We start from the raw sequence: 24,050 nt of genomic DNA, 5'->3' as shown, positions 1-24,050 counted from the left end.
ACACTGTCTCTAAAATATTCAGATCCTTGTCCAGTAAAAGAGATCTCTGCAATACCTTTGAAAAGTAATCAAGAGCCCTAAGTTTGTGGTGAGTGGCTTGTGCCATATTTTTGATACAGCAGGTAGTCCATCATGAGGCTGCCAAGAATGCCTTCACGAAAGTGAAGGTGAAGCAGCCCCATCATGGTTCTATTCAGGATGAAGACCACATTCCCACCATGACCTCTAAGGCCCTGAAAGACCTGCTAACTGTGCTCCCCTCATTTGACCTATTCCCCTGACTGTTCTAGCCAGACTAGCTTTCTTTTGTTGAGTTCCTTGAATGCTTCATCTTCCTTTCTTCTCTCATAAAAGTTTTAGCCTTGTTATTCCCTCTACCTGAAATGTTCTCTATCCTCCCCTTCCCCCTACCTCCTGGTAGTATCCTCCAAATACTGCAGATCACAGCTTAAATGTCACTTCCTTAAGAACACTATTCTTACCATCTCAGAGCAGTTCAGATCCCCCTATTTATATGTGCTCATAGCCTCCCATACTTTTCTTTCACAACATGACTCACATTTGATTAGTGAGAGAACCTCCCCCACTAGACTTAAAGCTCCATGAAGGCAGGGGCTCTATCTGTTTTAACCACCACTGTAGACCCAGAACCTGGCACAGTGCCTAGCTATTTAAAAGCACCAAGTGTTAAAAATATATGTGTTACATATATGAATAAACTAACAGATTGATGAATGAACAAAGTCTGACAGGGAAGGGGAAAATAGGAGATCACACAGGAAGCTGAGTGAAAAGAAAAATATTTCCTTTTTGTTCAAGGAATTGCTTAAACCCAATTTGAGGAAGCGATATGTAAGGGAAGAGTGGTGACTCCTAGTCTCTCTTAAGCCCAGGAAACAAGTACTAAGCTTAAAATACAATCAACCTTCCTAGAGATGTAAGAACCTTGAATTGACCCATAGGACTGAAAGGTATTTTAAATTTCAGATCCATGATTTGAAAGACATTCATAAAACAGCAAGTGTTGTTTGTTTCATAATGAATTAATATGCTATATTTTTAGATTCAAATGATCATTGATTAATGTGATTTCTAGGATCCCTTCTGAAGCTAAGATTATTTAAACCTAATAAATTTGCTTCAGAAACAGAATTGGGACTTTATAGTACTTGCTGTACATTTTACCAGTGTAATATAGAAATCAGTCATTTCTGTATAAACAAGGTAAGGAAACATTACTAAGCTTTAACAATCTAAGGAGTACAGGTCACCTATTATTTGAAAATGAACTTAAAGCACTGATTTACAAACAATGGGGAAAACAAACAGAAAATGCCTGTACTTCTAGTTTTTATTAGCTGGTGACAAAGATTCTTTAACACAAGTTCTGGCAGACCACCCTGTGTGGCAGTTCACACTAAATTCCCTGATGTATTTGTTGGGATGGCACATAATAAGTAATTAGGAGATATGACATAAGTTAACTGCTATTCAGATTCTGAATATTCTCCCTTATATATAAATCTCTATAGTTTCCCTTATATGGTATGGAAAGAGCCAAAGGGACAAAGGAAACAGAAATAGAAATTTTGCTTGTTAATTTTAAACGGTATGTAATCTAAACAATTACCATCTCCTATCAGCTAAAATGATTCAACACCTTTTCTTTGAAGGACAGGTTATATATTTCTGAGGTTTTTAAATTCTTCCTTGTTCTATTCTCTCATAATAATGGCAGGAGAAAACCACAAAATCAACATTTACTTGTAAGTGTAAAAGAAACCTGAACACTGATTTGAGTCATTTTCTCATAGATACATACTTTGATACACAATACAAATATTTCTTGTGCATTTTGAATAACTCTTGCCTCTTATAATAAAGATTATATTTTCATCTCTTATTTATAAACTCTGGTTCAATGATTTTATTAGCTACTGAATGATCTAATCTAATATATCCAATTTGAATTATAAACAAATATAGCTATGCAACAATAAAAAGAAATTACAGAACCATCTAGTTCCACACTTGCAATGAAGTTAACAGATGCACTGAATTTAAAAATGTGCAATTACTCACCTTACATTCTTCCTGGCAAGTATCTGGTCAAAAGTTAGAGAAAATCCCATACAAAAAAAAATGAGTGAAAAACTAAACAAGATTTTTCTTCCCATCAAGAAATTAATCAGTTTCTTCTAACCAAGCACATCTCCTAATTCATAAATGCAAACAGGGCAGAGGCAGTACTTTCCCTGCCTTGTGACTGACAACATATTCAACCAATAAAAAAACCATGTTCCCAGGATGTATTATGTGGGGGAGAGGGTGGAGGGAGGGTCCTGATACTGCTTAATTTAGAGTATAGAGTGAAATCAGTGGGTCTATTTAAGATGTTTGCTTTTTCATGAAAAATTATTGGGGAGCAGATTTTCAATTAACCTCTTTTCAGAAACTGGCATTGTTGATACTCTAACTCTTAATAAGAATCTCATACTGCTTTTCAGGTAGCTATTAAATTGCCCTCAAAAATCTATAAGATCTACATTATTACATGTATTTTTCAGGTGTATAAGTGAGTAAAAATCTCTGAAACTTATCTAATTTTACACGTGTCCTAGTTCACAGTGTAGTGTTAAATTCATGATTCTCCATGTGTTGAGAGATATGGAAGGTAATGGTAAAGAGCACTGACTTTGGAGTCATACAGCCCTCAAGTGCATTCCCAGCTCCAGTTTCCTCATCTGCTGAGTGGGGACAAAAGTACTTAACTCAAAGAATTGTTGTGAAGATATATTGAGGTCCTAAATAGCCAAATCTATCTTGGGAAAGAACAAAGCTGGATGTATCACACTTCCTATTTAAAAATACATTGCAAAGCTACAGTAATTAAAATGGTACAGTACTGCCATTAGAAACTGACATAAAGACCAACAGAACAGAATACAGCACCTAGAAACAGATTCACACATACAGTTAACTGCTCTTCAGCAAGGGTGCCAAGAACACACAATGGGAAAAGGACAAATGGTGCTGGGAAAACTGGATATCCACATGCAAAAAATGAAATCAGAGCCTGATTTCACACCAGACAGAAAAATCAACTCAAAACAGATTAAAGACTTAAAACCTAGATGAAACCACAGGGCAAATCTTCATGACACTGGTCTTGGCAATGATTTCATGGATATGATACCAAAGCACAGACAATAAAAGCAAAAATAGACAAGCAGAACTACATCAGAATAAAAATCTTCTGTACAGCAAAGGAAACCATAAACAGAGTGAAAGGCAACCCACAGAATGGGAGAAGATATTTGCAAAACATATATCTGATAAATCATTACTTTCCAAAATATTTGAGGTACTCTTACAACTCAATAGAGGAAACAACACAAATAACCCAACCTAAAAATGGGCTTGAATACAGTTCTCCAAAGATGACATACAGATGGCCAACATCATATAAAAAGGTGCTCAATGTCACTAATCATCAGGGAAATGCAAATCAAAACCACAAAGAGATATGACTTAATGCCTGTCAGGATGTGGAAACAACCAAAGTATCTGCTGATGGCTGAATGGATAAAGAATATGGAGTATATACAAACAACAGAATATTATGCAGCCTTCAAAAAAAGGAAATTCTGTAATATGTGACAACATGGATGAACTTTGAGGACATTATTATAAGTGAAAGAAGCCAGTCACAAATACTACATGATTCCATTTTCATGAGGGTTCTAGAACAGGCAAATTCATAGAAAGCAAAGACTGAATGGTGGTTACCAGGGGCTGGAGGTTGAGGAGGAGGAAATAGGTAGTTGCTAATCAACAGGCATAAAGTTTCAGTTAAGCAAGATTAATAAATTCTAGAGATCTGCTGTATAAGATTATACCTATAGTTAACAATACTGTATTATACACTTTAAAAATTTGTTAAGAGGGTGGATCTCATGTTAAATGTTCTTACTACAATAAAATAAAATTTTAAATAAATAATACAATAGATGAAAGCCTTTCCTTACTTCAATGCCTGGCTAAATAGAGAATATCTAGAGGTGCCTGGGTGGCTCAGTCAGTTGAGCACCTAACTCTTGATTTCAGCTCAGGTCATGATCCCAGATTCATGGGATTGAGCCCCGCCTAGGAGCTTGAGATTCTCTCTCTCTCTCTCTCTCTCTCTCTCTGTCCCTCTTCCCAACTTGCCCGCTCTCTCCCTCTCTCTCTCTTTCTCTAAAATTAAAAAAAAAAAGAATATCTATAGTTATTCTTTCCTTGCCAGCCTCCACTTCCACTCCCTTGCCACCTAAAAAACATGCAAAAACACAAACCAAAGAACAAAATCCCTAAGAGTCGTTTTACATTTTAAAAAATACAATTAAAATGCCACAATAAAGAAAATCTTCCAAAATGAACATGTCAGCATTTTCGGCACTTAAGAACCGTGATCACTTTTTTTTTTTTTTAATTTTTTTTTTAAATGTTTTTATTTATTTTTGAGACAGAGAGAGACAGAGCATGAGCAGGGGAGGGGCAGAGAGGGAGGGAGGCACAGAATCTGAAGCAGGCTCCAGGCTCTGAGCTGCCAGCACAGAGCCTGACGCGGGGCTTGAACTCACGGAGTGTGAGATCATGACCTGAGCTGAAGTCAGATGCTCAACCGACTGAGCCACCCAGGTGCCCCAGAACCGTGATCACTTTAATGGCAAAGTACTGGTAGCTGAAAGGCATCATATTTTAAGTGACACTTCAGGGATGATGGATTATAGGAAGGCTGGGGACTTGACCCTGAGGACATGTACTTTGTACACACACCATACTCTAACATGGCTCTAGGAAGCCCTATAGAGAAGTGAAGAGGAGATGAACACACAACTAGGGATGGGGGAGGGGGATGGAGAAATAAGGAAGATGCTAAGAAATACTATAAAACAGAAGAGGTCATCACCATCAATGTGTCCTTTCCATGCTCATCTTATTTCTACTTCCCATATTTCCTTTTCTTCTCTGTTCTTCCACTCTGCCCAACTTCCACTCCCTACCTCTCCTTTCACCTTCCTGTCTTTTTCCTGATTTTGTGGAATTTCTGGTAGTAAGATGGGCCTGGACAGGAGGAGTTTAGTCGTAGGCAGGCTGGCCAAATAATACATAGGACACCCGGTAACAGGTGAATTTCAAATAAACAATAAATAATTTTAATAAGTATGTTCCATGCAATATTTGGATATGCTGTATTAAAAAATTATTTGTTGTTTATATGAAATTAAATTTAACTGGACATCTTGTATTTTTATTTGCTAAATCAGGCAATCTAGTCTTAGGGCTCTGCTACTCAACTCTGAACATGCATACAAATCACATGAGATTTTGTTAAAATGCAAATTCTGATCCAGTCTGGGGTGGGGCATGAGCTTCTTTGTTTCTAACAAGTTTCCACATGATGCTGATGCTGCTTGTCTGTGAGGAGCAAGGACCTAGAATAGCACTGTTCAACAGAAATATAATGAGAGCTATGTATATAATTTAAAATTTTCTAGTAGCCACACTGAAAGAAGCACAAACAGGTGAGATTCATTTTAATAATATATTTTCTTTAGCCTAATATATCTATAATGCTATTTCAAACATAAAAATTAATAAGATATTTTACCTTCCTTTTCTGCTCTAAGTCTGAAACCTGGTATACAATTTACATTTATACACATCTCAATTCGAACTAACCAAAATTACCAGTGGTTAGTAACCACATGTGGCTAACGGTGATCGTACTGGCCAGTGCAAATGTAGTACATCGCCTCCAGCTGCCAGAGCAATAGCTCATAGTCTCCCATGGCAGCAGCAGTAGGGTCTGATCCCAGTGCTCCTCAAATCCCTGGTCAGGGGAAGGTAAGAGGCCAAGCCCATGAAGACCCCTGTACTGTGATAATAATGGTTCAGTTAACACTCAGAGACCATAGTGTTACCTCCTTGGTGCTTACCATGTAAGTTATATTTCCAGTTATATTTTCAGGTGCACAAATGTATACACAATTTTTATTTTTAAATCAAGTTTCATTTCAATATATTTTATGTCTTGATTCCTAAATTTTTAACACAGCATTCCTTCTGTTGTTGAAATTTTCCTCCACTTGGTGAAGACTATTTAAGGTAGAATAATTAGTAGCTAGTAGGTTTCACACATGTATTTTAAAATAGAAGTCACACTTAAGATGTGATTGTCAGAGAATAGCTCATCTGTAACTTTAGAAAAGCAATGATAAAAATGTTAATGTGATAATTTGCAGGCTGCAAGGCACTAAGATATCACCTGCTTGGCATTGTACCTCCCCGCTGATATGGCTGAAGGGTCCTTGTCCAGAACTGTGAAGGGTCTGACATTTTACCCAACTGATAAGCTAACAAGTCAGCTTGTTAGTTTCATGGATTCTGGCAGAAGACACAAGACTCCAGGGCCAGAGACAAAGAAGTTTATTACTCACCTCATAGCAAGGAGCATAAGTATCAGTATATTGTGACAATGCCCCTTGCCCATAGAGCAATACATCTAGGCCCACATGGACGTTTGTACACACAATGGGTTTCATTTCATGAGACAAATCCTGAGTTTCCAAGGCTGTAAGTAAACCTGCCCTTTGTAAGAGGAAGACACTATTTCTACCTTTCAAGGCTGTTCACTATACATACATCCTAAAGATAATCCAAAACAAAACGCAGTTAGTGACTCACGCACAAGATATGCAAAAAATGCATAGGTGCATGGAAAATATCCCAACAGTTTTCATGAAAGAACAGGAAATTGTACACCCATGCTGCCTTCTTCTCAACTGAAAATACCTTGTCTTTGCTACATTTTCTGATTTACTATATATTACCAAATGTTACGTGAAAAATTGAATACCCTAATAACCATACAGAATTGTATTCCCATAAGAAAAAAAAAATGGCTCTACCTTAATTCTAATATTTGCCTGAAGGAACATCGAGCATTTGCCAGACCACAGTTTCTATTCATCCAAATGCTCTTAAACCAAAAATCACTTTAGTCAAATGTTCAAATCAATTATAGTAGTCTTTGCTAAGTTTGCAAACTGTACAAAATCTAAATCCATCCACCTCCTACAGTCTTGCATGGCCTGGCCCTTGCTGGTCTCTCTTGCTTCATTTCATGCTAACCTTTCTCCCGACCATGCTCCAGGACACTGGCTTAGATTCAGCTTTTCTCAACACCCTCCACATGCCAACATTTTTACACCTCAGTGACTGTACATATTGTTCCTTCTGTGGAGATTACCTCATCCCCTCCTAACCCTCCCTGCATTCTGTTCACCCTCATCATAACATATATCACATTTGTACTGAGATATTTACTTTCTTGTTACCTATTTATGGTGTGTTTCTTCACCAGAAGGCCTGCTCCATGGCAGCAGGGACTGCATCTAATTAACTGATACACCTAGAGTCTACGGTGCTGCTGGTCCAAGATGATGCTCAATAAGATGTATAGAGTAATGAGTAAGCCCAGCAAAAATGTCACATAATTAATTCTCACTTTGTGCACATGTTTGTGACTCCCAGAGCCTGACTATCTAGGCAACCATAACTAGAAAATCAACTAATTCAAGTATTTCATCAAATTCAGTAGCTTGAAATGCAAATATACAAAACCCAAGTTACATCAGCTCATTAGCAAACTACCAGAGTAGTACTTCTTGCTCTGTATAGGGGAGTGTGACTCTCTAATGGTTAATACATGTCAACTTGACTGGGATACAACGTGCCCAAATATTTTGCTAAACATTATCTGGCCTTGTCTCTGACAGTGTTTCTAAATGAGATTAATATTTGTATCAGTAGACTGAGTGAACTGCCTTCCCTAATGTGAGTGGGCCTCATCCAATCCACTGAAGGTCTGAGTAAAATAAAAACGTGGAGTAAGGGAGTTTTTACTTTCTCTACTCGTCTTGGAGCAGAGAATTCAGTGTTCTCCTGCCTTCACATTTCCTAGGACTGGAGCTATACCATTGGCTCTCCTGGGTCTCCAGCTTGCTGACCACAGATATTGGGATGTCTCAGCCTCCATAACTGCACGAACCAATTCCTATAACAAATCACGTATAGGATTAATTTCATATATATATATATATATATATATATATTAATATATATATTAATTTCATATATATTATATATATGAAATATATATAATAAAAATAATAAAAAATAATAAAAATATATATGAAATATATATAATATATATATATTAATTTCATATATATACACACACATATATATACACAAACATACACATATATATGAATTTCATACATGTACATACATATATATACATTCTATTCACATACATATATATGTATATATATATATATGAAATTCATATATATTTGTGTGTGTGTGTGTATATATGTATATGTGTGTGTGTGTGTATATATATATATATATATATATATATATAATTTTTCTGGAAAATCCAGACTAATGCATACTCTTTATTAAATTCAGAGTCCAACTGTTGCCATGATTTCTACTAGTTTTCATCAAATCAACTTCTGAGTTGATTAGAATCAGATTAGTAAATGAAATACTTATAAGTGCTTTTGATTTAAAATGTTAATTTGTCTTACTTTTGATTCCCCATTGACTTCTTGGAACATAAGTGATATACCAAATTAGTGGCATATATTTCTGTTCTTGGATCTCAAGATTCACTGAAACAATAGTCCTGCTCTTTCATAAATTTGTCCATTAGACAAATATTGATTGCCATATGCTACCTGCCAGGAATACAAGATGAACAGGACACTGTCCTGATCCCCATGAGACTAGTAGCTCAGTGATGTGCAGAAATGTAAACAAATAATTGCTGGAGTAAACACCTTAGGGATGCTTCACGTAGCAAACCAATGACCTCCACTGATATTGGCCACAACTCCACTCCAGGCAATGGCTGATAAGGACTGGAGGAAGGCAGTTATTTAATAGACTAGAGACAAGAGATGAGACATAACTCTTTTGAAAAGCTGAAGCAGCTTTCCAGTTCTTGACTCTACTTTCTTATGAGTTCAGTGTGTATCTCCTGGCGCTGAAGTGTGTGAGTTACCCCAGTGTCCTCCCAATAACTTGGCTTTTGGTCTTAACACAGCTTGAAATGGGTTTCCGTTACTTATAGTGCAAAGGAAACTTTATTGGAAGGGTTTGCTAAGTACCAAATTTACTGTGATAATTAGAGGCATGGACTAGGAAGGGAGGTCTAAGTGTTAAGAAGGACCTAACAGACCTGGGTTCTAAGGAGGAGAAGGCTTCCACCACTTGAAAAATGCTCTCACCAGGAAGACGCAGGATCCACCTTGACAGAGATAGGGTTTTAATTCACTAAGTAAAACTCATATTGAAAATATGTGCCATTTTGATGTTGCCATATACTTCAGGCCATCATTTATAATAGGCACAAAATAGATTCTTTGGACAAAAATTAACCAGCACACTTAGTTTCTAAGAGAGTATAGTATACAACCACCTGGTACAAATCCAAAATGTTGTCTGCTAAATTAGTTAATATAAATTTGGAAATTTTAACTGAAAACCTGAGTAAATTTTAGATATTCACTGGCACATAAGCGCATTATTCCATACTATGAAAACTGATACCCATGGTGGGGTTCTCGTTTAAGATGGTGATATTCTAAGATCTTGAACTTCTTTCCTCCCACAGACATGCTGAGTGTACCACTACATATGAAACAATTTCCTATTAAAAAACCTAAAGCCTGGCTGAGTCATGGTTACACATCAGGCAAATGAAAAGAAAACCAAATCAAAGTGGGTAGGAAAAGCTGGGACACAATTTCACCATAAACCCTACCACAGGTGTGGCAACCCACAATCAGGAGGGAACTCAAACCCAGAGCTTCCTCCTGAGTGGTAAAGAGTTCAAAGTCCACATCAGACACCTCAACTTTTAAGATATGTACCTGAGAGATGAGCCCCCAAAACATCTAATTTTGAAAACCAATGGGGTTCCTGTTTGAGACCCACAAGACAGCAGCGATCTAAGAAATGTCTCTTAAACGGCCCTCTCACTTGGACTGACTCACTTCAGGGCCCCCAGCTCAGAGGCAGCTGATCATCTCCGAACTTAAAATGAAGGAGGCTCACCTGCTTATATTAAAACCTTGACGTGAGGGGCAGGCATCTGCTTTAATACACACATCTCTCTATGTTTATATATATTTGTTGATGGAAGGTTTTTAACTATGATGGATAAATGGATAAAGAAAATATGGTATATTTATATGGAATATTATATAGCCATAAAAAATAGTGAAATCTTTACATTTGCAGAAACAGGGATAGACCTCAAGGGCATTAAGCTAAGTGAAATAAGTCATAGAAAGACAAATGTATATGGAATCTAAAACACAAAACAACCAAGTTCATAGATACAGAGAACAGATTAGTGATTGCAAGGGGCAATGGGTAGTGGAGGATGGGGAAAATGGGTAAACTGTGTTGTTTGGGTTTTTTAGTTTCAATAAATTTAATAAAAAATCCTTTAAAAATGAAAAAGACCATATCTATGAACTGGTTTCAGATTCATTCATTTGGGTTATCTTAATAATCAGTAATGGCTGTGGCACCCGGGTGGCTCAGTCAGTTAAGCATCTGACTCTTGATTTCGGCTCAGGTCATGATCTCATGGTTTGTGAGATGGAGCTTCGAGGTGGGCTCCTTACTGTCTGCTTGAGATTCTCTCTCCCTATCTCTCTGCCTCTCCCCTGCTTGTGCGCTCTCTCTCTCTCTCTCTCTCTCTCTCTCAAAATAAATAAATAAATAATTGTCGTAGACTCTTAGTCTAAAGTTCTTTTTTGTCTAGCAAAAGAGTGGGACGCAGGATTGAAAATGAGAGATGGCTAATGTCCAGGAAAAGACAAGAGCACCGAATAAGGGTCCTTTGCCCGTTTTTATTAGGATCAGAAGGCTTACAAACATGGCGATGGACGTGCACAAAGGGACAATGAATCTGTGATCATTAATTTGTGGACATGAGGGAAAGGGAGTCTTGAGGATATTTGTGGTTAGGGGTTTGGGTTAATACCAAACAAACTCCGGGAGCTGGGCAGTCAGGAGGAAGGTTGTTTACAGCAGACATGAGGCAGCAGCTCTGTTTATCTTAGCTAGCCTAGAGGATGAGACAGATAGGGGAGTAACCTCAGGGTTGACAAGGCACCTTTTCTTTTGTTAACCATCTCCACTCTGGGCTGCTTTCCCTGCAGCATAGTGGTCCATAGTCCAATTCACCAATTTACCTAACCTGGCCCTACTGTCCTGTGAAAGCAGCTTTTCTGCTATAGTACTAAATTGGGAGTGCTTCCACCCTGAATATCTAATCTTGTTTATTTCATATACCTATGTATTGGGCACCTTTGCATGGTTTCTATTTCAGGCCTTTGCCTCTCCCTCTTTATTTTGGGGGCTCTGCACCCCCTCTCTATTTTGGGGTGCCTTTGCACCTCCCTATTCCTAGAACCTTTATGCCTCCCTATTCTTGGGGTGTCTTTACACCCCCCTATTCTTGGGGTGCCAACCTGATTTTGGTGTGAGCATTTTATGGCTTTGTATTTCTTTATGCCTTGTTAACCCATTGGTGTAAGCCCTGGGGATTCCTAAGCTTATCCCCCACAAATAATACATACATACATACATACATACATACATACATACATACAAATGAACAAAGAAGCTCTTAACAATCAGTACCGACTGCTAGAACCAACAAAAAGTAGTATCAGTGGAAAAATTACTCTTGTCCTTTTCTTTTCTTCCCTCATTTCTTTTCTTCCTCCCTTCCTCTAGCTCCTCACTCCTTTTTCTCTCTTGTTATTTGTTCTTTCAGTTTAAGGGGTGGTGGGGGGGAATCCTGTTTTATCTTATTTAAAGTCCTTTAAGCAGTAAAGTCTTAGTGATATAAAATGCACATTTACTTTTATAGGAGTTTTTATATTTATATTATAATAACTTACATATTACACTTAAGTAATCTAGAAATAGTCCTAATGAAATTTCATTTTACTGGGGAATGAGAAGCTGAAGAGTAATCTCTAATGACTCCCCATCACCAAAGATCAACTGGTCTTTACTGAATTCACAGAGAACACAGATCTGGCCCACCTGCCAGACTCTTTAAACCTCTCCAGGGAATGAGATTCTAAAACTTAATATTCTAATGAGTGAAAGAAATTATCTTTCTTTTCCTAGTGAGAGAAATGATCCTTTAACGTTTCTTACAACTCAAAGGCTGAAATAAAAGTCTATTTTATTTTGTTTTGTTCTCAGCCAAGTTAGAGAATACCTGGGGAATAACTTCCAATATGCATAGTAAAATAACTCCCTTCCAGGAACTTCACAAAGGACATCAAAGAGCAGTGTTGTCAATTCCCCCTAGATCTTACCCAGAGGTTTAATTATAGTAACAAGATTTTAAAGACTAGGCCTGATTACTGTTAAGATTATATGATAACACACACATCTTTCTTTAGTTCCACCTTAAAAATAGATAGGAGAAGAAATATTCACTATTCACTATTCACAGAAATATTCAAAAGTAGTTAGAATGAGAGGATAAGAAATCTCATTCATTTTGGATAAGAGAAAAATTGCATTTAATAATTTAATCAGGAAAAATGAAGCACTCAACATTCATCACTAGTAGTTACACAGAGCAAGTAATCATTGGTCTTATTCTTACTGCTTCTTCTTTCTCACTTAAAGCTGTTTTTTCAACTTGTCACATTTCCATAGCAACTAATACCTCAATTTTTATAGTTAAAACACTTGGAATCATTTCTAACTATTCTAAATGCTCCAATATATTGTTAAAACCCTTGGCTTCTCTTCCTAAAAAGCCAACTTCTCTCTCATATGGTACAAAGAATCAGCATCACCCTTGACCTAAATAAACCTCATCAATTGATCTAATTTTTTTTTTCAACGTTTTTTTATTTATTTTTGGGACAGAGAGAGACAGAGCATGAACGGGGGAGGGTCAGAGAGAGAGGGAGACACAGAATCGGAAACAGGCTCCAGGCTCCGAGCCATCAGCCCAGAGCCTGACGCGGGGCTCGAACTCACGGACCGCGAGATCGTGACCTGGCTGAAGTCGGACGCTTAACCGACTGCGCCACCCAGGCGCCCCTAACTGATCTAATTTTTGAAGACCAATCTTTTTTCTTAGTTGGGAGGGTGAAGGGACTCTGAGATAAGTCAAATAATGATATCTTTCTGCCCCACCTGACTGCTATACCAGCTGAGAAATAAAACAAGGGGTAAGACAAATGGAGTCCAAAATGCCACCTTCATTACTGTGAAAGGCCAAGATGCCAAAATTTAGTGCAGGAGCAAAATTATCTGAAACTGAACCCCTCCCCACAGAAGCCAGATATGACTGCCTGTCACGTCAGCAGTGGGTTCTCAACAGGGAAGAGAGGGCTGGTGCAGAAGAAATGGGAAAGGTCTATTCCAAGGGGAGGCTGGGTCTCAAAAAGGAAAAAAGGGCTGAACATACCCAGACTATTTTTCCTAATTAACCACAGATGTCATCTTTAGCTGGCATGGAATGAGTAAACTGGCAGAGAAATAAGGAGTTACATTAACTTAACTCCTTCTACTTGGAAGGGAATACTAGAAAAGGGAAATACTTACTCTTTTTCTTGCCCTACTCCCCCAACATTTCAAGAACTACTAAACACCATTCTTTCACAACAAAGTGCCTATCAGTTTGCACATACCTCTGGTAACCTACAGATAGCAGGTTGCAATTTATAAGAATACTGTAATCTTAAGAATTGCACCTCTTATTTTTCCTGATATTTTGCTGGCTAGAAAATTGTTTTTCACCATTGTGTGTCTTATTTACTTAACATGCATTAAAATTTTTTCTGAACTACTTAAAAGTCAAAATTTTACTTTATAACTAATCTGAAAACCAACAAACATGCTATAGTTAACTTAAGTCTTAATTTCCTCTTTGTAAAAGGGTGTTAATAATAACACTTACCACACAGGTGTTGTTTTGAAGATTAAAACAAATTAGGCATGTGAAGTCCTATGCCTGGCACCTAAATAGTGCTCAATACCTATTAGAGATGGTGGTGGTGGTGATGTCATGATTTCACTCTTCCATCACGGTTTAAGTCCAAATTATATTCAGAATTTTATGAAATCTTCTCATCTCCAATGCTATTTCCTACAATCTCTTATCTGTGCTATTTCATCAGCCCCCTCCTTGGATAAACCGACTCCTCTCTTGCCCCTTCATAGTGCCCTTCCATAGCAAGCACAGTGATTTTTTAAAAATGTAGATCAGATCTTGTAACTCTCTTACTTGAAGCCCTCCAATGGCTTCTCATTGTACCCAGAATAAAGTCCAAACTCCTTATCAGGGCCTACAAGTTGGACTTGAGCTGCCCCTGTCCAACTCTCTAGCCTCATCTTCCTCTGTTATCCTGCTGACTGTCTATGCTTCAGCCATGGTAGCCGCCTTTCTTTCGCTCTAATTCCTCAAGCTGATTGTTATTCAGGGGGCCTTTTTAAGAAATTTAGGCCCAAGGTTGAGGAAAATTCTTTCCATTTCCAGGGTTCAAATTAAGTAATAAGCTCTTTCTTTATCAGAAAATGAAAAACTCAAAGCTCCAAAAACAAAAATTAAATCATTTTTTTCTTCTCTTAGCTATAGTAATCAAAAGCTTTCATTCATTACACACTCTGACCATTGGTTCATGCCTTGTTATTTGCTTTTCATAATAATATAATAATTAAACACAATACCTAAAATAAACCATAACCCAACATCCAACTATGACCTTCCCACATCCGCCCTCACCTCTCATCACTATTATCACCCTGAATACAGAACACAGAAGACCTGAACAGCACTATCAACCACTTTGGGCCAATGAACATTTATAAAACATTTTTTCCCAACATCAGCAGAAAATACTTTTTTTCAAGGGTTTATGAAAAATTCACCAAGAGTGATTATATTCTGGGCTATAAAGCAAACTACAACAAAAATTTTGTTAAAGTTCTTAGACCATAATGGAATTAAACTGGAAATGAGCAATACAGATATTTGGAAAATCTCCACATATCTAGAAATTAAGAAACATAATTCTAAATAATCCATTGTTCAAAATTAGTAAGTGTTTTGAATTGAATTAAAACTAGAACGTAACCTATCAAAACTCAAGGCATGCATCAAGCAGTGCTTAGATATTTATACCATTAAATATATAGAAAAGAACAAAAGTCTCAAATCAATGACCTAAGCTTTCACTTTGAAAAAACTGGAAAAAGAAGAGCAAATTTAAATCCAAAGCAAGCAGAAGAAAGTAAACAATACAGACAAGACCAGAAATCAATGAAATTAAAAACAGAGAAACAGAAAACCAGTTAAAGCAAAAGCTGGTTCTTTGAACAGATTAACAAGATTAAAAAACTTTTAGCTGACCAAAAATGGAGCTGGAAGACACAGCTACCAGTGTCAGGAATGGAAGATGAGACACCACTACGCATCTACAGATATTAAAAGAATTATAAAGGAATATTACTAACAACTTTATGGCCATACATTAGACAACTAAGACAAAATGAGCACTTTCCTTGAAAGGTACACAACCAAAACTCACTCAAAAAGAAATAAATAACCTGTATAGTATTATATTTCCTAATGAAAACCTCCCAACAACACATATTTTTATAACATTATGTTAATGCGTAATAGAAAGTCTGAACAGCTTTACGTAGTAATTATTAAAACTGAGATGAAATAGACAAACTCTTAGAAAACTGACTTACCAGATATGAATCAAGAAGAAATTGCAGTTCTATGAATGGTTCATTAATTATTAAAGCAATTTAGTCTGTATTTAATGTCTTCCCACAAAGGAAACACCACATCCAGATGGCTTTGCAGCATGTTTTACTAAACCTTCAGGTACAGAGCATCCCAACTTTAGATGAACACTTCCTGTAAATATCAATTCAATTTGTAACTTCTTTTTGCTTTCTTTCAGGTGTTTTTGTGGAGCACAGTTTCTTAATATGGTCAAATTAGCCATTCATTTCTTCTTATCCTGTGTAGTTCATGAAGATATTCACCTTTGCTACCTATTAAGAAATTAAAAAATTTGTTGTTGACATGTAGGCCCTCAATCTGTCTGGGGATGATTTTTGTTTTCAGCCTGACATGGTGATCTAATTTAATGTAAGTAATCAGTTTTTGTGCAACTCCACCAGTCCTTCCTTTATACATTGATCTGACATCTAGTTCTGTTATTTAATAATATTCTATATATAGGAGTCTCTTGCTGGCCTCTCTATTCTGTTCATTGGTCAATTTATCTACTTCTGTACTAAAACTGCACTATCTTATGTAACTTCATAGAAATTTCTCGTATCTGGTAGGGCCAGGTCTTCAGAAGTGTTCTCACTATTCCTAGCTCTTAACTCTTCCAGCTTCAATCTCATGGTTCACTATGATCCTTGCCTTGCAACCACTCTGAACTCCTTTGCCCTTCCTCTGTCACATTCACCTGACTAGACCACACTCCCAGTCCTATTACCCAGCTCTCAACCTACTAAGTCACCATATTGAGTGTGAAGAAAACACAAAACCTAATCACCAGTGTGATGTTATTAGTAGATGGGTTGTTTGGGAGCTGATTAGGTCATAAGGGTGGAGTCTTCATGAATGAGATCAAGGCCCTTATAAAAGGACCCCAATATGTCAATTATATCTCAATAAAACTGGAAAAAATATGCAAATAAATAAAACAGACCTCCCCGCCCCGAGAGCTACATTCGCCCTTCTGCTATTTGAGGTTATATTAAAAAGGGATGGATAAAGAAATGAGCTCTCACTAGATACCAAATCTGCCAGCACCTTGATCTTGGGTTTCCCACTCTCCAAAACTGTAAGAAATAAATTTCTGTCATTTATAAGTCACCCAGTCTATAGTATTTCTTTAGATACCAAATCCGCCAGCACCTTTATCTTGAGCTTCCCAATCTCCAGAACTGTAAGAAATAAATTTCTGTTATTTTATAAGTCACTCAGCCTATAGTATTTCATTATAGTAGCCTGAAACGACTAAGGCACTATCCCTCAGTATAACAGGTATAATAAAAGTGTTTACATTTTAGTGTTATTAGAATTAAGTAAGTTGATAAATATAAGTCACCTAAAACAGTATGTGGCACATAGTATTATTTAACACTAGTAGTGTTATTCTAGATGATGATTTCATACTCTATCCTCTCTCCTCTAATGTCTTTTCCCTGCTCTTCCTCTGTACTGATGACCTTACTGGTTTCAGTAAGGAAACAGCGATCAAAAGAGAAGTTCCACATTTTCCCACCAACAAATCTTCCAATTTACTTGTAGTGGTACCCCTATAGTCTGCCTTCTCTATTTCTATAGATAAATTGTTATTATTCCTAAGGTCAATTCCTCCACTTGGGGACCCTTCTAGTTTCCCCAAGGACTTGTTCACGCAATTATCCCCTGTTTCTAATGAACTATCCATTTTTCTTCTCTATTGGAACAATCCCCTACAAAAATGTCATACAGTCTGCCATCTTAAACAAACTCATCCTCACTCCACATCCTCCTCCAGACAGAACCCCTTTTCTCTGCACATTATAGAAATATGCTCTCCAAAAATATGTCAATAACTTCTGTCTACACTATTTTATTTCCCGTATTGTCTTGGCTCCAATCCAGATCAGGCTTACATCTTTGCAACTCCATGGGAACCCCACTTAACAAAATCACTAAAATCCTCCACATTGCAAAATGCATGATAATTCTCAGTGCTCATCTTACTTTCCTTTCACACTTGCTCACTTCTACTTAACTTGGCTTTGATGAGAGTACAGAATCGGCCACTCTTCAGGCTATTTTGCTTCACCTCCCTTTTGTATCCTAAGTTTTAGTGTGCCCAAGGCTCAGGTCTCCAACCTTTCTCTGTTCTAACTACAGTCATTCCCTAAGTGATATTACTTACGGCTATGGCTTTCAATACTGTCTATTCACTCACTGATAATTCCCTTGAACTCCCCCACATGTATCCAACTACCTACCTCCCATACCTACCTAGAGGTCCAAAAGGCATCTCAAACTGACACATTGATAACTGAACTCTTAACTTCCCCTTCTAAATCTGTTCCTCTCCCAAAATATCCCACTTAATAAAGAACACCACAAATCACCCAGTTGCTCAGGTTGAAAATCATAATTCCTCCTGACATCCTACAGTCTTCAGCAAATCTCGCCGGCTCAACCATCAGTGTATCTAATCCAACACTTTTTACCACCTTCACTGACAGTCCAAGCTATCATTACATGTCTCAACTGGACTATTATAACACCCTCCCAAATGGTCTCACAGATTCATCTCTTACAGTTTTTTATATAAGTGATCCTATATTTTTATAGGATCAAACCTGTAATATCCTATCATTACTCCCCTGCTCAAAACTTTTCAATGGCATTCAGTCACACAAAGAGTAAACAAAGCCTTTACCAGGATCTACAGGCTTCACAATTTCCTGTGCACCTTAGACTTCGTCCAGTGCCACACTAGTCCTCACTGAGTTCCCCTTCCTTGATTCTTTCAGTTCTGAAAAAGTGCCCCCTCTCATTCTCCTCATTGAGAGCCCCTTTTCCTGAATGCTCCACCCCATATACTTTGTCTAACTGGTTCCTTTTCCTTAGGATCTCAGTTCACATGTAATATCCACAGAGATGGCTTCTTAAACCCATTCCAGAGTAGCCACCCCCATCCCCAAGTCACCACCACCTGACGAACTTTATATCCTCTAGAACACTTATCAGTATTTAAAACTTTCCCACTTAGGAGTGCCTGGGTGGCTCAGTCGTTTAAGCACCTATTTGGGCTCAGGCAATGATCTAAGGATTCCTAATATCATGATGGTGGTGGGGGCTTCCGGCTCACAGCACGGAGCCTGGTTGGGATTCACTCTCTCTCCCTCTGCTCCTCTCCCGCATCTCTCCCTCTCTCTCTCAAAAACTCTCTCAAAAAAATAATAAACTGCAAAAAAAAAAACTTTCCCATTTATCTTTAAATACACTTATATATTATTTCTGCTTTCTTGCACCTGGAAAATAATTTTTTTTAAGAACAGATAACTCTCCTGTACTAATGCCTAGCACGAAGAAAACAACTTTAAGAATAATTGTGTAATGAACCAACATCCCAGAGATCTCTCAAATCTATTTCATTCTACAGGAGAACCTTAAGTTTAAAAAGTTAAATGAATCACCTAAAATGGCATCAGTTAAGTGACAGGTTTTGTTTTAAGGCTTGGTCTACTTCCAAATGTCGGTTTTACAATACATGGCTTCACTGATCTTTTTTTTTTTTTTTTTTTTTTTTTTTTCTATGCTGCTAGAGTAGGGTTTAAGGCTCAGAGGTCTAACTTTCCAAACTACAAGCGTTAAGGCCTCCACTCTACCACAAACAGCCACAAACCAGGTACCTCCCTTTAGTCCGACTCAACTCCACTAAATCCCGCCCCTTCCTGGGTTTGCCAAGAGCACCGGCGCCTCCAGGGAGTCTCAATGCAAAGAGTTCTGGGATTGGTAGTCCACTTTCCTTCTGTCTCCAGCCTTGACATAAAACGAAATAAACAGCAATGCAAGTTAGGTGGTTCAGAATTTCACACAAACTGAATAAAACTCAGATTCTGGAAAGTGGTGCAAACTTGTCATTTTCAAAGGGTGCCAGCTTCGGATCAGGCACTGCGCAGACAGTTGCTTGGGTCCTTGGCTGGGCGGAGCTTGTTCGCAGTGGCTTGTGGCTCCTTCCTGTGCGCCTTCCCTCTTTTGCTCGGGCCCGTGGTGCTGGCAGGATGGGTGAGCTGTCCGGGTTTGGGCTGAGGGGCCTGCAAGCCGGACTCGGGGGCTCGGGGACGGGCGGGAGAATAGAGACAGAACGGTGAGGACGCTACCGGAAGGCCCGCTGGGGAAGGCCGGGGAAGCGCTGCCGTGGCAGGCACATGGCCGGGTGCGGAAGGAGCCCATGCGGCGTGGAGGCCGCGGAGCTCGCCTTACCGACCGGCGTTGGGTAGCCGGTGCCGCTCTGGAACTTGACAAGGGGCTCATTCCTTTGGGAAAACGCACCAATCGGAGTACTTGTGTTCGCCCCTTTGTTGGTCCGAGGGATCCTTTGAGGTTGAGGTTTAGACCATGTGCTACATTGTAATGAAAGAGCCTGTTGGTTTGTAGTCCAGGTGAGGCTAGGGTTTTAGAAGATGTAAAATGACTGGAGTGCTTGCGGAAGAACTCATAGGATTTTGAATTTTAGGCAAGTGTCGTGGTCTTCGTACTGCCAGGAAGCTCCGTAGCCACCGACGAGATCAGAAGTGGCATGATAAACAGTACAAGAAAGCCCATTTGGGCACAGCCCTGAAGGCCAACCCTTTTGGAGGCGCTTCCCACGCGAAAGGAATTGTGCTGGAAAAAGTGTAAGTGAAAGTCCACACTTTTTCTTCAAGGTTTCTTTTACTATGGTAACGCGAAACAAATACATCTGAAGTGGTTAATTTTAGATACAAATTCTAAAGTGTTTGGGTAGAATATTTGTCTGGAAGTTGGTAACGTGAGGGCTTAGGGGTTAGGTAACTAAGGGTTTTGAATCGCTTAGGGATAGCATTGGAGGGGGGTGGGTAGTAACAATGAAGGGATGAGCTGTCTTAAGTAATTGCCACTCAACCATTTTATTCTTAGCAATCACATCTTTCTAGTTGGGACAATTACGGTAAAGAGAAGTTTCTTGCCTGAGGTTGCAAATCTGAGGTTGAGTTGCATGAAGGTTGACTTTACAAAATGATAATTTTTAAGGCACTAATCAATGCACTGCCAGTCAGTAGTCTTTGTACCTCTTATTTTTGATTCATATTTTTTACAACTGGTAAGGGCCCAGAGATTTTCCCTGAGGAAAAGCTTGGTTGAAATAACAGGAGTTAACCAATTTAGGATTAGACCGACTAGGTGGAAAGAGCATAATGTCTAATGAATTCTCTGCCTAACAAACTAAAATGTATGCCTTCTCAGAAAGGCACCTCACTGTTTTGCTCTTTATGTTTTAGAGGGGTTGAAGCCAAACAGCCAAATTCTGCCATCAGGAAGTGTGTCAGGGTCCAGCTGATCAAGAATGGCAAGAAAATCACTGCCTTTGTACCCAATGATGGTTGTTTGAATTTTATTGAGGTAAGTGTGTTAGTCTGCTGTTGCTTCTGTTTTTGAGATGGTTTTGCCCGGTTTTTTATATGAAGAATGGGTATTTTTAGTGATTGCCACTCACACTGGAAGTAAACTGTTGATTTTATTCTAGGAAAACGATGAGGTTCTGGTTGCTGGATTTGGTCGCAAAGGTCATGCTGTTGGTGACATTCCTGGAGTTCGCTTTAAGGTCGTCAAAGTAGCCAATGTCTCTCTTTTGGCCTTATACAAAGGCAAGAAGGAAAGACCAAGATCTTAAGTTTTGATGATGAAAACGTGACAATAAATTTTCATATACCAAAAATATGTTTTGTGTCTTATTTTCCTTAGTATAGAGATGCAGTGTATACCTTTCCATTTAAGGAGAATGGGAATACCATTAATTCAGGATTCTCTACAGTAAATGGGATTCATAGTTTTTTCTACTCTCTGTGGAATAAATGTTCAGTTCCTGTATAGAGAGAGGACTTCAAAAACTAACTGCACTTAAAGCAGGAATCATGTCGGGAAACCCTAGCAGTGTACTTTCTGAGATCCATCTCCCTGGGGACCCAGTATGATAAACGCCCTCAAGTTGCTCCTTGCTCTGATGTTTGAGTATCTAAAGGTTCGCAATCCATGTTGTAATTCTGTTTATGACAGCAAGAAAGGCACTAGATGATTGAGTGGAAGTGTATGCCTGGCAAATTGAGACATAGAAGAAAAACTTGTTTGGAGCTCCTGGGTGGCTCAGTTGAGCATCTGACTCTTGATTTCAGCTCAGGTCATGGGATCGAGCCCCACATTGCATCAACCTCCACACTGAGCATGGAGCCTGCTTAAGATTTGCTCTCTCTAAAAATAACTGTAAAAATAAAAAAAATACTTAAAAGCAAGAATGTTGAACTATAGAATGATTAACCTAAATGTTTTTTGTACTGACTGTCAGTAACTGATAGTTTGACCTTGAGGTTTATTTCATGGCACAAAGTAGAACTAGTGATCAGTTAGAAATGATCTAGAAGGATTGTAGCTTGATAATTGAGATTGGGTATTGGGTACGTAGGATTTTTTTGTACATTCTTTCAGATTTTTATTCCGGTATAGTTAACATACAGTGTTCTCTTAATTTCAGGTGTACAGTCTAATGATTCAACACTTCCATACATTACCTGGTGCTCCTCACAAATGGACTCCTTAATCCCTATCACTTCACCTATTCTACCCCCTACTGCCTGTGGTAACCATTCGTTTGTTTTCAGTAGTTGAGTTTTTTGAGTTTTTTTCTTGCAGCATGGTGCAGTCTGTTAAGCAGCCAACTTCAGCTCAGGTCATGGATCTCACAGTTTATGGTTTGAGCCCCAGGTCAGACTCTGCTGACAGCTCAGCCTGGAGCCTGATTCGGATTCTGTATCTCCCTCTCTGTCCCTTCTCGTGCGCTCGCTCTTTTCTCTCAAAAGTTTGTTTCTTGGTAGTGTCCTTAACTCTTGTTTCAAAATTTCCATAGGAGAAAAATAATAAAATCTCCTGTCTAAAATGAAGCTTATTAGCTTTCTCAAATTTTATCGGAGGAACTGCTGTTGGCAGCATTAGTAAATGTGAATTAATTTGCTCTTTGAATATAGCCTAGTGTTAGGTTATGTTTAGGATCTTGGAAAATGAAAATTCTTTGGCTTTCAATTTCCCATAAGACCAAAACCATGGTCCTTTCCACAGTATAGCAGATCGGTGTTTTGTCTGGTCCTTTCCTCCTCCAGCAGCAATGAACTCTGCCTTGCTCAAACTTGAATTTCCCAGGCAGTTTCAGGAGACCCCTCACATTCCACCTGCTGCTTCTCCCACCTCAGACCTCATTGATTCCCAAATACATCACACATCACACTTGTGTTTATGCTTGTCACAAATGATTGTGTGATTTGTCTTTCCACAAGAATGGGGAGTGGCTTTTTTTTTTTTTTTTTTACTGAAACACAAAGTCTGACATTTAAATTGTGTAAATTTAATAAGTACACATATTAATTTGATACATTTATATGTGGTAATAAGACAAGATGGGCTATCCTTGATTTCTATTTCAGGGTTTACTAATGTGTGTAGTTGCATAGGTATCCACTAAGTCATTCTCAAAGGCTGACCAGATGCTTTCCAGTTGACATACTGACCCAACCAGGGAGATCTCTGGGTCTTGTCTACCCGGCCTGAACCACAAGAAGCCACCAAGGGCCACAAGATCTCATCCCTGTGGTCAGGTGCAGTGTAGGGAGCTGGGAGGTGCTGCCTGGCAGTGCAGGAGGGAGGAGGCTTGGGGAAGGTGAGAAGGCGGGTGGCACTGACACCTACCCACCCCTCTGCAGTGTGTCCTTTTTTCTGCCATGTTGAGACCTCGGCCAAGTCTATAGAGAAGACACCTGGGAGTTAAGACATTCTGTGACAGTGGCTCACTCTTGTCTGCTGGGTGCACCAGGGATGCCTGTTCAATAGCTAAATGACTGACAGACACAAATCCACCTCATATACCTCAAACCCCAAGTGTTTGATCTGCTTCCTTCTTAAGGGCTCCTTCTGCCTCCTGTGTATTTCTCTCACCCATCCCTCACCACCTTGTGACCCACACTGCCCCTTCTTCAGCATGAAGTGTGTGCCTGGTCTGTGCCGCATGTGTAAGCTGTAGGGTGAGAGAAACAAAGCACTCACCTTGGGTGCAAAACTTAAGCAAAATCCCAGCAGATTTTTTTCCTGTAGAAATAGAAAA

At 38.7% G+C, this 24,050-nt stretch overlaps 2 protein-coding genes across 3 annotated transcripts in view; one reads left to right on the top strand and one right to left on the bottom strand.

Moving 5' to 3' along the window:
• Positions 1 to 19,735, bottom strand: part of LOC125935796 (V-type proton ATPase subunit S1-like protein) — a 40,451-nt gene extending 20,716 nt beyond the window's left edge. The window contains exons 1-2 of one of the 2 annotated variants that reach the window (XM_049649747.1): positions 19,360 to 19,735; positions 15,871 to 16,182 (exon numbers count right to left, since the gene is read on the bottom strand). Coding sequence is in view for 1 of the 2 variants with exons in the window: in XM_049649746.1 (XP_049505703.1) it covers positions 2,083 to 2,177 (95 nt within the window). In the remaining variant the exon portion in view is untranslated. Of the gene's footprint in view, positions 1 to 2,082; positions 2,252 to 15,870; positions 16,183 to 19,359 lie in introns of those variants that run through there. The other variant, XM_049649746.1, reaches the window with a different exon arrangement.
• RPS23 (ribosomal protein S23) lies at positions 19,735 to 21,623 on the top strand. The gene is made up of 4 exons (XM_049649758.1): positions 19,735 to 19,951; positions 20,403 to 20,562; positions 21,187 to 21,307; positions 21,432 to 21,623. Exons 1-4 carry the CDS (start codon positions 19,948 to 19,950, stop codon positions 21,576 to 21,578), a joined length of 432 nt encoding a protein of 143 aa, XP_049505715.1. The 5' UTR covers positions 19,735 to 19,947; the 3' UTR covers positions 21,579 to 21,623.
• Positions 21,624 to 24,050: the final 2,427 nt, after the last annotated feature.

This window comes from Panthera uncia, assembly GCF_023721935.1.
Source record: "Panthera uncia isolate 11264 chromosome A1 unlocalized genomic scaffold, Puncia_PCG_1.0 HiC_scaffold_17, whole genome shotgun sequence".
NCBI lineage: Eukaryota > Metazoa > Chordata > Mammalia > Carnivora > Felidae > Panthera > Panthera uncia.
This window is presented reverse-complemented; position numbering and strand designations above follow the sequence as displayed.